The sequence below is a fragment of the Topomyia yanbarensis genome, chromosome 1, assembly GCF_030247195.1.
Source record: "Topomyia yanbarensis strain Yona2022 chromosome 1, ASM3024719v1, whole genome shotgun sequence".
Lineage (NCBI taxonomy): Eukaryota > Metazoa > Arthropoda > Insecta > Diptera > Culicidae > Topomyia > Topomyia yanbarensis.
The window spans coordinates 35599928-35616558 of NC_080670.1; the positions used below are offsets into that span (position 1 = coordinate 35599928).

At 36.8% G+C, this 16631-nt stretch overlaps 1 protein-coding gene across 3 annotated transcripts in view; it reads right to left on the reverse strand.

Moving 5' to 3' along the window:
- LOC131677365 (GATA-binding factor C-like) overlaps positions 1-16631 on the reverse strand; it is a 375702-nt gene that overhangs the window by 307876 nt on the left and 51195 nt on the right. For all 3 annotated transcript variants that reach the window (XM_058957125.1, XM_058957124.1, XM_058957122.1), the window contains exon 2: positions 9855-10754. In XM_058957125.1, coding sequence (XP_058813108.1) covers positions 9855-10050 — 196 coding nt within the window. In that variant the 5' untranslated portion in view covers positions 10051-10754. The remainder of the gene's footprint in view (positions 1-9854; positions 10755-16631) is intronic.

The following is a 16631-nucleotide window of genomic DNA, read 5'->3' on the forward strand; positions in this document are numbered from 1 at the left end:
ATAATAGTTATTAAATTTTTTGCCTGCCTCGCCCTCCTTCTTCCTTCCTTCCTTCCTCTGCCGCAGTGTTGCACCACGGACCATTGCCGGATCCCGCGGGATTTTCTAAAGTGGTCACATTCCTCGGAACCTTCGTCCCATCTACGACTTAATTGCAAGTGGATTCTTTTTCTTCGTAAATCTCCACTCTCGAACCGTCGTAGTACGTTTATTTATTTATTTTTCGACGAGCCACTCAGCCCCGTTGTCAACCTCAGACGGGCAGACTGGCAGGTCCAACCAGCACCACCACCACTACGGAACAGATTATGTTACAGTGACACAAGGAGAAAGAGAGAGAGAGAGACTACACATGGTAGCTCCCCAGCCTCCGCGATACGAGACGGGCTCGGGACGAGACGGATTCAGTGGCTTCCAGTGAGCATATAAATGAATGTAATTCATTAAGAGCTCATTAAGCGGGGGTCTTTCCGCCCGCATGCTACTTCAAGCCTCCAAACGCCAACTACCGCGGGCTGGAATTGGATCTCTCGACTCGTGATGAAAGGGTGGCGGGGGTGACGAGGAGAAAGATATGCCATTCCTCACCCAGTGCGACAGTCACGTCGCTTGGGGTCTGCGGAAGACCAGTTTCTTTTCATTTTTTTTGTGAACCATTACACGAGTACATGTTCCTACATACATTCCGGCACGTAACGAGAGTTGGTAAGTATTCGACGTGTAGTAGCTCTCATTTCGATGCGGATGAAAATGTTTTCGATTATCAAAAGGCGTGCAACGGTTAGAACCACTCCCGACAGTCACCCGGGATCTGTTCGTCGGCTGTGGTTAGAGGTTATTAATAATGCGAGATAATCAACGCGAGTGAACTTTTGATTGGCAGCCCGGCCTGTCCCCTCCGCCCAACCCGATCGGTCGGGTTCGGATGTGTGGGTGGTACCCGATTCGCGCCATCAAGAGCAGGAACGGATTTAAAAAAAAACTGGCGAAGGTGGCGCTTGCTGCCTGGAGGCCTTATTTTCGGGGGCGTTCATGTGCTACCGCCGGCGGAGATTTGTGGCACCAATGTGCCAATGGGTAGGAAAGAGCGATGATGATGGATTCGGAATGCCATCACGAGTCGAGTTCCAGATGATCGCAAAAAATGGTTTCCCATTTTCTGGCTATGGAATGGATTTATACATGTCTTCTGGCTTCGAGTCCATCGTTTTGTTAGTGATTAAAAGCTTGGTTTTGAGTCCGCAGCTGCAAATTCATTGCCAGATCATAATTTTCCAAAACAAACTTGAACTTGAAAGTTGGGTTTTTAGTATTTCGGATTCTTCTCGTCAGTAACTGACACCAACTTAGAGTCCATTAGATAAATCCAAACCCGCACCAAATCGAGGAAAAATTTGCATAGTGTTAGACGTTTGGTCCTAAAACCAAAAGACCAGTTTTGGATTAAACTTCCTCATCAGCGAACCAGAACTTCTGTGCTTACTACCGAGACATCACACGGAACAAGCCAGTTGTGGTGTTGGTTTAGGTTTATCTAACGGGCTCCAAGTGGGTCTCAGTGACTGACGAAAAGAATCCGAAGAATTAAAATCCCAACTTTCAAGTTGGGTATTGTGCCCTTACGCGCAAAATTTGGTCTCATGTGCACCTGTGGTTTCAAAACAAATCATTGTCCGACCACTAGAGGCGCTACAGTAGAATAAATAAAGTGTCCGGAATTTAAGTGGACGTGTCATTAATAGCTAAAAATATCTTAAGCTTTCCAACATGGTACGTAGCTAAACTCCAGAAGCTTGACACGACTCAGCCAAGTCTCAGGGTCTTCCGAAACTAAGCGAAGTGGTAATAGTTATACGACACACCCTTGAGAATGGCTGTGAACAAAAAAAACTAATCACCATTTTAAAGTAAGAACACACTGCACACAACTGCTCTCTCAAAATCATAATCGTTGACTTACTGAATTAATTTTCCTGATTAAGTTTCTTCAAAACGTTTATTTTTTGGACAAAAAAACGGAAATAAGAAGTTTGTTCTCCGCAGGGTCTAACGTAAATGTCCCGACAAACTAGCTTCCTTCTTAATTAGGATTTGAGAGTAGATGAAAAAATCGGTATTACGGCAGATCAACACCAGCACACCCAGCGGACCAATTTCCGGACCGGGTAGCACGTGGCCACGATTACACCATCGCAGAGCAAATGATGTTGAAAGGAAAATTATACCAAACCCCCCCCCCCCCCCACCCCCCCCCCCCCCCAGTCGACCTTTTCAAGCGTTCAGCTCCTTCCGCGTTCTCTATTCAGCCAGTACCTGTGTCTCGCTTATCTCTCCGAATCGAGAGTTAAATATAATTATTATTTATAAAATCATTTTACATAATTACGGCCAATTTCACCTGAGTGGGGCCCGACTGAACACTAAACGTCGGAGCGAACGTCGAAAGGAATGGTAAACACAGAGGAAAAGGAAACAGGCTGGCAGCTGTGCTGGCGGACGATGGAACTGTCGGTTTGGATTTCTATCCTTTTCGAAACGGTTTGGTGCGGGTGCGCGTTCCTAAAGTTTTGCTCTGGTGTTGCAATAGTAAATTGGGAAAATGACGATTACACGGTGGCTGTAAAATTCAGGTTGCTTCGGTGGAAGCGCTGCCAGCGATGTGCATACATATTCTTACCTACGTCGAAGGTAGGAACAGGAACCAACAAAGTTGACAAAAATTAATCGAATCCAAGAATGGTGAAGAGCAAAGGACGACGGGGGATACTGCGAAGAGGGTGAAAAATGTAAATGATAATCGCAGTGAAGTAGAACTCGAGTAAGCAGGTCGTGAGATTGGTGCGGCAATGTGGCCAGTAATGCCAGTCGAGCTAATGTAACCGAACATGAACATTGTTAAACGAAAAGCAAAAAGGTAAAAACAAGAATTTAAAGAGTTCACCATAGAAAACGTCTCATAACTCGATTAATGTGAGCGACAGAGACATCACGTCTTCTGCAAAATTTTTAAAAAATGCTCTGTACAACTCCGTCAAAAAATAAATTTTCTATAGCTTACCATGATTAATATTTTGCAAAATAGTATTGCCAATTGACAGCAATTTTTACACACGCAAGCATTGTAGAATGTGTAAATTCGCTAATATGGACAGTAACTCAAAACGCTGTTTTGAACCATTGGCAGCCGATCAAAAATGAATCAAAACAGTAAAAATAGAATTGGCAAAATTTGAGCCAAATTGAACCATATTAACATACATACTTATTCCAACTCATGGAATCTGAAGTACCGGATGAATCTTAGAAGAGTCGATGGTAAACTATAGCTAGAAACCAACTTTCAGAGCGCCATAGTTGAAAACTCCAATAAGACGGGGGAGTTCACTGTCTTCCTTCATCTGAACCGTACAATCCAAGTTAAACATTAGAATAATGACCCCATATGCAAATGGCTGCACAGTTATATACACGAATTGGCACACGTAAAATCATACATACGCTAGCATGCGCGACATAAAAACGCCCACGCGATCACACACGTTAACATGGAAATGCTTGTGCCCTTCACGATAATTCAAATCTGGTAATGCATGCGAACATGCAGTGTAGATTATTCGCACTAATCTACATTGCGGTGATCAAGCCAATATGTTAACACTTACGAATTTGTAAACGCAATCTCAAGTGCGATTATGCCAACGCCCGTTCCCACGCGATCATGAATCAGTCTCATCCGAAACTTTCTACCTTTGATCCTAGCAGCCTAGGTTTATGCCTTCCAGCTTCCTCCATAAAAAATAAAAACACATACAATACAAATCTGAGGTTGTCCTGGCTCTAGTGATATGGGGAAACTCACTGTATTCTTGATCTGAATCGTACACTCAAAATCGCGATTCGTTTGAGCATTTAAGACGCTGTCTTAAACCCGAACATATAAACGCTCCTTCCCACGCGATAGTGAGATCTCCACTTTCCTACATCTGAACCGTACACTCAATAGCACAAACAGTGATTTTGACAGGAAACCCTTTTAGGAATACAATTCTCAACAAAAAAATATTTTCTAGGTGTTATAAGTTGGGTTTTATATATTCGTTCGTTCCAGGTTCATCAGGGATTTTGATTGCTGTGAGTATCAATTGATTGGAACTCGAAAAATCACTAAAGATTTGTTTGAATTTTTCCCAATACAAAATGATATTCACTAGACAACACACGGTGACATGACCGGGAAATCTAGTAACATGGTGGATCTCTCGTCTAGTATCCGTACACTGAAATTTAAGTATCTGATCCGCGATCAATCAAAAATGCAGATAAATTTGCCAATGGCCTCACGGTTACAAAATCGAATTTATGCACGCGAAGTTATGTATATGCCAGCACACGTGACAAACACGTTAACATATAAACGCTCGAGCACTTCGCGATCATCCACGCACATCTTCGCGAACAGGATAACACCCCGGTGACTAAGTGAACTTTTAGCACTTATAAATTTATAAAAGCGATTTCAAGAGCGATGCCCGTATTCGCGCGGTCATGTTACGTCCGGAAGTCTACTCTCGGCCCTAGCAACCTAGGTTCATGTCTTGAGTTGGACCAATCAGAAAGATTGACGCTGTTATCCACTAGCCAACACGTTCGATGGGGGACATGACCGGGAACTTTAGTGATAGTGGAGAGCTCACTGTCTTCTAGCACCTGAACCGTACACTGAAAATTAAGTATCAGATTCACGGTGCGCGCGCAATCATCCAAGAACACATGCAAAAGGGCGAATGGACACACGGTTATTAAAACGAATTTATACACGCTAGCACTCGCGACATACAAACGTCCACGCGACATACAAACGTTCACGGGACATACAAACGCCCATGCGATCGAACACGTTAGCTTACAAACGCCCGAGCCCTTCACGACAATACACAAAAACGAGTATGCAATCGCGATCATCCACGCATAACTACACCCCTAGCTATGCCCTTGTTAAAATCCTTAAAACCGATTTTAGCAACAAAAAAACACAGTTTACGAATTTTAGAAAATAATATAACCGTTCTATATTGGGGGGAAGGGGGTTGGTTCCGGCGATCACATCACATGATTTGGTATTTTTAGTATGTATAACAAACATGAAGACGTGACACAAGTCGTTCATAAACAACGTCGCGTATTGACAGTTGGGGAAAGCGTGACGTAATATAAATTACCAAGATAAAAACTAAAAATGAATTTGAGACGTACTAGTGGAGCATAATAAAATCAATAACAATTTTCATTATGCTTGGAGGGGAAGTGTATTTTGGAGTATTTTTTCGACGAGACATTGTTTATGATGGCCCTCAAACAAACAATATTCCATAACGAATTTCACGTAAACGTATCTTTTTTTACAAACTATATTCGGAATAACAAGATCTTTTTTCGAAGCAAAAAAAAAATTAGGGTAAGTGCAGTTGAGTTGTTTTCGGAATAGGGTTGATGAGTAGATGACGGAAATGGATGCCATTTTGGAATCCCAGGTGATGACTTCCGGTTGAGATAAATTCTCTATAACCTCAACAATATGGACATCTTCGAAATGGGTTTGACGAGTGCATGATCGAAATCGATCAGAAGCATCTTTCCGGTTTAGATAAATCTATATATATATATATATATATATATATATATATATATATATATATATATATATATATATATATATATATATATATATATATATATATATATATATATATATATATATATATATATATATATATATATATATATATATATATATATATATATATATATATATATATATATATATATATATATATATATATATATATATATATATATATATATATATATATATATATATATATATATATATATATATATATATATATATATATATATATATATATATATATATATATATAAGTCAATGTTTCTATGTATATGAATAACGGACTCCCAAACGGCTAAACTATTGTCGTCAAAATTTATACATAGTAGGCATTTGTTAGGGAGCGTGTTTGTGTGCTATTGGTTGGAGATTATCTACCCGCCAGATGGCGCTTCGAAACAAATTGTGTTTTCCTCCTATTTGGTTGAAAGTCGCAGCAATGCGCGATGTGTATTAGCAAGTTCTCTATAATCTCAACAATATGAATATTTTCGGAATTGGGTGGACGAGTACATGATGAAAATCGATGTCGGAAGCCGTTTTGAATCCCAAAACTGCAATTTCCAGCTCAAATAAATTTAACAATATGGGTATTTCCGGAGTGGGGTTGACGAGTAGATGACGGAAATCGATGGCAGAAGCCATTTTGAAAATCCAAAATGGCGACTTCCGGTGTCGATAAATTCTCTAACCTTTAACCTATCCTGGCGACTTACGGTTTAAATAAATTCTTCATAACTTCAACAATATGGATATTTTCGGAGTGTGGCTGACGAATAGAGGACGGAAATGCATAGCAGAAGCTATTTTGAAAACCAAAATGCCGATTACCGGTGTAGGTAAATTCTCTATAGCCTCAACAATGAAACTCAACAATATGTTCGGAATGGGATTAACAATCAGATGACGGAAATCGATGGTTGTAGCCGTTTTGTAAATTAAGCTGACGCCATCTGGATTAGATAAATTAATTTTATGCTCAACGATATGAGTATTTCCAGAATGCAAAAACTATGTAGTAGATGTATAGGTATAAATCCTAGTAATGATATGATTATAGAGAATCATATGGTTATAGAAAATTTGATATGTTTGTAGAAAATTTAGCTCAACCAGAAGTTGCTATTTTGGCCTTCAAAATGACGTCACTCGTCGATTACCATCATCTACTTGTCAATTGACTTGGCGACTAATGAACCTTATGGTTACGGTTATAGAAAATTTCGCTCAGCCGGAACTCGCGACCTCGGTGCTTAAAAATGGTGCCAAACATCCGTTTCCATTATCTACTCGCCTACACCGTTTTATTGTTATCGGGAAAATTGCTCAATCGAATGTCTTGGATCTCAAAATGAAGCCAAACATCCATTTCTACCATCTACTCGTCAAGCTCATTTAAAAAATACCCATTCGTAGGGTTATCGAGTGTATTGCTCAATTGGTCAGTGTTAGGTTAGACTGGAATAAAAAAATTTAAGAATGTGAAAGAATGATAGAACTGGATACAAAATTTCTTCAGCTGCTTTCGATTTCTGTCAGATATAGAATATGTTACAATAAACAAGAATTATGGCAAAAAATATTTCGAATTATAACGTTAAGCGATTCAAACTTTAAACACGTTTTTCTCGAAGTCAATATAATGACAATAATTCTATTCTGTTTTAACACCGACCAATTGAAAGTCGCCTTCTTGGTTCACAAAATGGCGTCAAACAACCATTTTCATCGTTTACTCATCAACTCCGTCCCAAAATACCCATATTATTCGCGTTATGGAGCATATTGCCTAGCCTCAATTTGCGATGACAGAGCAGTGGGAATAAGGCCAAGTTCTCTCCGGTTCGTGCAAAACTGTGAAGTAACATCAATTTAGACACCGAACAGACGTCCATCTCAAGCGTAAAAGTTAAGTAATAAATTGAAAGGTAACTGTGATGTTACCATCAGAGGCTGTTCTGCTGTTATTCCGTTTAGTGCTTGAGTTTTACTGAATTCACAGTGGACCACACAATTGATGTCCAAATGACCGTCATAATTATATTGGGATATGCCAGTATGGTGTTCTAGCAGATGTTGGTTCAAATGGCCAAACGAGTATTTTAAACTTTTTCCTGGATGTCTGTTCTCTGTGACTTAGTTATTGTTATATTAAAATTTTAAATTATTTCCGATTATTAAACAAAACAATCATTAATACACAATAGAACAGGAATAATAACTCGCAGAATATTTGCAGGAAAATTAGTATTCGTGGACATTACGGTTACCAGCGCTCCCTGATTTAGAAGACCCAAGAGAAGATCAGGAAAAAGACAGAAACGGAATCAATGCGAAGTTTTAAATGCGTCACTGACGACTTACGTGACGGCCGGATTCTTCAACCCACAACTCTGGAACCGTAAGTCAGGTCAGAAAAATAATTCAAAAGCAGCCGATGGTTGTACCTTTCACTTGAGACTCAGTTTGAGCAAATCGGTCCAGCAGCCATCGCTGAGAAACAGAGGTGAGGTTTTTGCCACATACACACCTGCATACATTACACAGACAGTTTTCTATCTCGACGTACAGAGTCGAATGGTATATGAAAAACGGCTGGCTTGGCGATTTTCACAGTGATGGCACATCCTTCCTGTATGAGAAAAGCAACCCCAATTGAACTGTGTATCATTTTGATGGCCAAGATGGCTATGATAATTTAAAACTCAAATTTAAATCAAATTCATATCAGAGTAAATTACTTAAAATACTTTTATTCAATAGTATTTAAGCAATCCTATACATATTTGTCAACTTTGGCATAAATGGTTATAAAAAAACTATGTTTGAGCGGTGTCTAAGCTACTCAAGAAAGGTAAAAAACCATACCATAAATATTACATTTTGAACTTAACCCACGCCCAAAAAAATTGGCAACACTGCCACTTTACCTGCCTTTTTAGGCAGCCCAGCGCTCCACAACAATCGTTATTTTGCCAGAAAAAAAACCCGGCCAACAAGAGGTGGTGTGTCAATCCGCGGTGCGGTACCCCCTTCGATCAGGAGGAGACAGAACGGAACGGATGAGCAAGACGACGAACGACAACAACAACAACGAGCAAAAGGAATCTGTGTATTTATCTTGTTTAATAACTTTATATGTGTGTAGCCGTGGCGTTTCACGTGTTTTTGCGCTGCGCCAACCAACCTCAGTGTTGGAGAAAGAGTTGGCTGAGACGCGCGAGGGCAAAAGGATGCCAATAGGTATGTAAATTTTCCAGCCATTTTTGTCTCTCATTTTATAGCGTTCTGCTGCCTTTAGTTGCTCTTTGCTTCCACCGTTCCGCTGCAGCACGGGGAGGGATTCCCGTGCGCTTCGACAGTCCTCGCATCGTAACTACTTTTGTACGATCACAAACGGTTTTGAGGAGAGCGAGGACGACTAGGAGGGTGGGAGCTGTTATGTATTCGGTGCCGTTCAGGAAATGTTTGCTTCGTTCCGGGGATCGTAACGATTGTTGGGGAGCAAGCATGGCACATCGTATGGCCGTTTGCATTCGTTAATTTTTTTTCGGTATTTTGTTCGATGTTTGACTCTGGCTTCCCCCCAGGTATAGGTACAATTTCTCGCTTCCAGGAATCTCGTAACAGAACCATGAACCCATAAGGCGCATCGATGCTCACGGACTGGTTAGCGATGCTGTATGGACCTTTGGTCCATGCGATGAACGCCATTTTGAACGATATAGGATGAATCTGGAATTGGAATTTTAATGAACACAAGGTTGATTCCTGAAAAAAATTCTTGGAACAAAAGAAGAGCTGATAAATAAATCCAAGTACCTAATTGGGATGAAGTAAATCCAGATCAGGGAACAATTTCCTAACGAGCATTTTTTTAAACATGAGCCAAACCAATTTGGCTTGATATTTATCGGACTGTGCCTCGGAAAATCTCACTTCAACGTCAAAGTTCCTCGTCAGTTCTAACATTCTCTCACTCCCCACACAATTTGAACCCCTCACACGGTGGTCAGTAATTATCTGCAATTATTTCTCTATATAATTGAAAAAGACAACAACGGTGAATGGCGGACAACCTGTTAGAAGGTGTGCACATGTACCAACAAGTGGTCACCCCAGATGCCGATAGGGCGGAGAAAAACTAATCTTACAAACATCTACTCACCGTGTGGTCCGTAGCTGCTGGGATAATACCGCCGGTGGGTGCCATTTTCAAGCGGGTAGAATGGGTTCATCTCGGACGGATCAACGCCCGCTGCTGCCGACTGATGCCCGAGGGCTGCGGCCGAATTGCTCGGAGATCCACCGAGCCGCTGGTTGTCGTACCAGCTGCGAGCTTCCGCTGCCGAGGTCATATCCATCTCGGCCTCACCGGGTGGGGGAAAACCGATATAATAGCACTTTAACAATGCGCGTGTAAATTCCTTTCAAAAGTATACTACGAAAAATCAATTCGTTCTGCTCAATTCACTGCGGTCAGGCTGTGTTCTATCGCACTTAGTCATCTTAGGGGCAGCTCCGTGGGCTTCCAATACTTTGCCGAAGATCGCAACCAAACTGCTCGCGGGGCAAGCCACTCGAATCCCATCGGAACAAAACTCGTTTATCTAGTTGCTTGGTCCATCATAACACAATAACAAGCCGATAAGTATCATTTTAGCTTTTGTATGGCGGCCATCAGCCCAACAATCTGTACGCAAATTTCACTACCCATTCTGGTGGGTGATTTATGTTCACGGTTGGTTTTTTGGCAGGCCATACACTGAATATTCATCAGTTTTCTTAGTTTCACCCCGAAATGTTCACACGAGTACAGTTTCCCAGTTTCCCTGGCATGTGCGCGTCTCTGGCAGGGTCCGATGTCCAACGTTAATTAGTAGGAAAATTCGCACACCATCTAGTCGGTCGGTGGTTTCGTTAATGTTAGGAAAAATATACGACCGTGGTAGATTTGCAAATTACACGATTCCGCCATTGTTGTGTTGATCATGTTACTTTTTCTTGAAAAATGAATTATTTTATTGGACGGGTTGATGACAGCGTTGACAGATGGTCTATGCGCAACCTGGGAAAAAAAATAGAAAGTAAAAAAATGAGTAATTTTTGTAAGGAGGCGCTTTGCTAGATCAATGTTTGTTGTATTGATGAAAAAAGGATGAAACGGAATGTTCCATGTGGAAAGTTTCACAATTGTTGGGATAACGTCACATTTCTCTCTGTACAAAAATCAGTCCATGTTTCGGCAGTTTTTTCCACATCTCAACGAATTTCACGGGATTTAACATCTCCCCGAGTCGCACTGGTTCTATGATAATTGCTCTGGACACCGACTTCCTGTTCAGATGTGTAGCTCCTGCAAGCATTCGGCTCCTAGCCTGGATGCAATACGTTAAATTCAACAATTCTGCTGATTACTTCGTGCGACTACTAAAGCTTATGGGGTTATTATATTGACCACCTCGTAGCCCTTCTGTCACGCTGCATTTGGCTCATCGCTTAATTAGCCTCACTTAGATTCGTCGTTCTTTGATCACCTACGGATTATTCCAAAATCTAGCCAAAAAATCCAGTTTGTCAATATTTGTTTTATGCTATAATTTCCCAAAAGGATTAAACCATTTTGCGCATTAAGGGCGCAAGACCTAATTTGAATTAAGTTTGTGTGTTTTTGTGTTCCACCATCGAATAGACAAACACCAAAAACGAGTAATTGACCGCCAAGCAGTAGTAGACGACACACCAAATGGCTCCCCACTAAGAAAGAGACAATTCACACAAAGTATCAAATCGAACAACGACACAATGATATTCGGTTCAATCCTCTGTCGACGAAAACTTCGAAAGCGAGTTTCGAGAAGGACGATAAACGACGGACCGGATGTTTACACTGCGACAAATCCAGGACAAATTCCGGGAATACCACTTGAGGACTCACCTTCCGTTCGTGGATTTCAAGACAGCGTACGATCCGGTGAAACAAAACGAACTGTGATAGACTATGCTTGCACGTAAATTTCCGTCGAAACCGATTAAGTTGACTCGAATGACGCTGAATGTATACGAATCAAACATCAGAATAGCCGGAGAGATATCCGACTAGTTTGTTACGTTTGATCGACTGAAACAGGGTGATGAAATGTAGTGTTCGACATAGCGCTCGAACGTGCAATACGAAGATCTGATGAGTGCAGTAACAAAACCTTCATCCCAAGATCTCACATGCTACTTAGATTCGCTGTTAACGTTGACATCGTTGGCGTTGATCGCAGGGTAGTGAAAGAGGCGTTGGTGTCCTTTAAAAGGGGACTGATAGAAATGCACTGACTATAAACTCTGACAAGACAAACTACATGATAGTTGGTGAAGAGCTAGTCAGTCCGAACAGTGTTGGTTCCGAGCTGGAAATCGATGGAATACGGTACGGGGTTTTTGGACGAATCTTTATACCATGGAACATTAGTGATGTGTGATAACGATGATGTTAGCCATGAGCTAAAAATGGCTGTTGCGGCTGCGAATAGGACTTTCAATGAGTTGAGTATTAATTAGCAAAAACCATGCAGCCTACAGACGAACAACCAACTTACTCTATACAAATCGCTGATACTCCCTGTTGCTCCGTATAGTTGTGAGGCCTGGGCGACTAGGGACGCAACCTGTGCGAGTGCTCGATGTGTTTGAGAGAAGTATTTTGCGAATGCCAGACCCCACTTTCGCGTGAGGCATGGGCGAACAACAAACTTTTCTGGAGACGGGAGAATGGTGAAAGTTTCTTTCTAGAAGGAAATAGGATAGGGCATGATGCATTGTCCTGATAGGCTAATCCAAGTTTCGATTAAATTAATTTTAATCAGTCTGATCAGATCTCCTTTTCGTGAGGAACGCTAGACTAGGGGTTTGCTCATTGTTTACAGATATGACAGATTTTGCCAATTGTTCAGATTTTAGAAATATAACGTATTTGAACAGATTTTATATAATATACCTTTTTTACAGATTTTGAAGATTTTGCAGATTCTACGGATTTTGCCTATTTTGCGGATTTGCAAATTTTACAGATTTTACAAACTTTAGAGATAATACAGGTTTTTCAAATTTTGCAGATGCCACAAATTGTACAGGTCTCACAAATTTTACAGATTGTACAATAGGGCATTGCAAAAAAAACTTTTTTTTGAATTCTCAAAGGCCCCCCCTCTCATATTGTGACAAATGTCAAAGTAAGCTCAGATGCCAAATTTCACATCATTTGGACAATTTTAGACCCCCGCCCACTTCGCTTGAATTTTTTTGAAATTGGTTCTATGGGAAAATATGGAGGAAAAATACATTAAATGCTATAACTTTTGAAGTAGCAATCAGAAAATTAAAATTTATACCTCTTTTCGAAGGAAATAATCTTGGTATTTGAATGGAGATATATTTGTTTCTAGAAAAATACGAGAAAGTGGGGTACTGGGTCATTTTGACCCCAAAATCCCCTATTTTTAATGATTTTTCTGCTCCGTGATGAAAATCATACATATTTTGTAGTTTTTCTAATGTAAAAAATCTCAGAAATCTAACGGAACCCTTTTGACCTTAGTCCGAATACGAGAAGTTGGGGTTAAATGGCCTTTTGACATTAATACTAACCTTCATCATTTTCTCGTGAATATATCTCTATTATTCTTCACTCAATTTTCATAAACTATACCTTGTTGAACGTGGAAAATCCTTAGGATTATAACAAAAATAGATTCGTTACCGGTAAAATTCAGGAACATCAAATTATCTGACATATAGTGTCGATTTCACATTTTTATCATAAAATCGCACATATTAACTCCATTTAACAACAAAATTCTTATTTAATTTACTACTTTTAGTGTAAAATATGCTTAGGGATCACATGAGAAAAGTTCCATTCCTGGAAAAATAGGGGAAGTTGAGGTATTATGACAAATAATGAAAAAAATTAGATTTGTAGAGTAAATATCAAAAAGTTTGATGTTTCTGAATTTTACCTTTAACGTTTTTATTTTTGTTTTATTCCTCAGAATTTTACACGTTCAATAAGTTACATTTTATGAAAATTGATTGAAGAATAATAGAGATATATGCATGAGAAAATGATAAAATTTAATATGACTGACAAAAAGCCCTATAACCCCAACTTCTCGTATTCGAACTAAGGTCAAAATGGTTCCGTTCGATTTCTGAGATTTTTTCACATTAGAAAAACTACAAAATATGTATGATTTGCATCACGGAGCAGAAAAATCATTAAAAATAGGGGATTTTGGGGTCAAAATGAGCCAGTACCCCACTTTCCCGTATTTTTCAAGAAACAAATATCTCTTCATTCAAATACTTAGATTATTTCCTTTCAAAAGAGGTATAAATTGTAATTTTCTGATTGCTACTTCGAAAGTTATAGCATTTAATGTATTTTTCCTCCATATTTTCCCATAGTACCAATTTTTAAAAATTTCAAGCGAAGTGGGCGGGGGTCTAAAATTGTCCAAATGATGTGAAATTTGGCATCTGAGCTTACTTTGACATTTGTCACAATATGAGAGGGGGGGCCTTTGAGAATTCAAAAAAAAGTTTTTTTTGCAATGCCCTATTGTACAAACTTTAAAGATTACACAAATTTTTCAGATTTTACATTTTTTCAAATTTGACTGATTCTTCAGTTTTTAAAGATTATACAGATTTTACATATTTACCGATTTGGCCGATTTTGCAGATGTTACAGATTCTACAGGTTTTACAGATTTCACAGATTTTACAGATTCAATGAATTTTAGAAATTTTACAAATTTTACAGAACTCACCAATTTCACAGATCTTCACGAATCAGCTCAAATGACACGTTCCCCATGTTGATCGGAGATTTGTGCCTAACAGATCTTACAAAATCAACAAATCTCACAAATTTTACAGATTTTACAAATTTTACAAAATTTGCAAATTTTACAAACTTTACAAATTTTGCAAATTTTACAAATTGTACAAATTTTACAAATTTTACAAATTTTTGCATATTTTACAAATTTTTACAAATTTTTGCAAATATTACAAATTTTCCAAAATATAACAAATTTTCCAAAATATAACAAATTTTCCAAAATATAACAAATTTTCCAAAATATAACAAATTTTCCAAAATATAACAAATTTTCCAAAATATAACAAATTTTCCAAAATATAACAAATTTTTCAAAATTTTACAAATTTTAAATAGTTTTACAAAAATTTTCAAAATTTTACAATTTTTTGCGAATTTTAAAGGTATTTTGGATTTTACAGAGTCTCTTGACTATTCCAATTCTGGAGATTTCACAAATTTTACAACATCGCAAAAAATTCACAAATTTACGGATTTTACAGGTCTTACAGATTTTACAAAATTTTACATATTTTACGTATGACATAAATTTTTAGTTATTTAGAATTTTTACAGAATATATAAATTTTAACGATTTTGCATATTTTGCAAATTTTACAGTCTACAGATTTTACAGATTTCACAAATTTTACAAATTTTGAAGATTGTACAGATTTTAAAGACTTTACAGATTTTACAAATTTTAGAGATATTACGGATTTCACAGATATTGCAAATTTGCAGATCTCACCAGTTTTACAAACCGTAAAAATTTAACAGATCTGACAAAGTTTACAGATTTTCAGATCTTACAGATTTGTCAGGTTTTACAGATTTCACAGGTTTAACAAATTTGGCAGATTTTATAAATTTTGGAAAATTTGTTATATTTTGGAAAATTTGTAATATTTTGAAGAATTTGCAAAATTTTGAAGAATTTGCAAAATTTGTAAAATTTTCAAAATTTGTAAAATTTGTAAAATTTGCAAAAATTTGCAAAAATTTGCAAAAATTTGCAAAAATTTGCAAAAATTTGCAAAAATTTGCAAAAATTGTAAAAATTGCAAAAATTGTAAAAAATGTAAAAATTGCAAAAATTGTAATAATTGTAATAATTGTAAAAATTGTAAAAATTGTAAAAATTGTAAAAATTGTAAAAATTGTAAAAATTGTAAAAATTGTAAAAATTGTTAAAATTGTAAAAATTGTAAAAATTGTAAAAATTGTAAAAATTGTAAAAATTGCAAAAATTGTAAAAAATGTAAAAATTGCAAAAATTGTAATAATTGTAATAATTGTAAAAATTGTAAAAATTGTAAAAATTGTAAAAGTTGTAAAAATTGTAAAAATTGTAAAAATTGTAAAAATTGTAAAAATTGTAAAAATTGTAAAAATTGTAAAAATTGTAAAAATTGTAAAAATTGTAAAAATTGTAAAAATTGTAAAAATTGTAAAAATTGTAAAAATTGTAAAAATTGTAAAAATTGTAAAAATTGTAAAAATTGTAAAAATTGTAAAAATTGTAAAAATTGTAAAAATTGTAAAAATTGTAAAAATTGTAAAAATTGTAAAAATTGTAAAAATTGTAAAAATTGTAAAAATTGTAAAAATTGTAAAAATTGTAAAAATTGTAAAAATTGTAAAAATTGTAAAAATTGTAAAAATTGTAAAAATTGTAAAAATTGTAAAAATTGTAAAAATTGTAAAAATTGTAAAAATTGTAAAAATTGTAAAAATTGTAAAAATTGTAAAAATTGTAAAAATTGTAAAAATTGTAAAAATTGTAAAAATTGTAAAAATTGTTAAAATTGTAAAAATTGTAAAAATTGTTAAATTTGTAAAAATTGTAAAAATTGTAAAAATTGTAAAAATTGTAAAAATTGTAAAAATTGTAAAAATTGTAAAAATTGTAAAAATTGTAAAAATTGTAAAAATTGTAAAAATTGTAAAAATTGTAAAAATTGTAAAAATTGTAAAAATTGTAAAAATTGTAAAAATTGTAAAAATTGTAAAAATTGTAAAAATTGTAAAAATTGTAAAAATTGTAAAAATTGTAAAAATTGTAAAAAT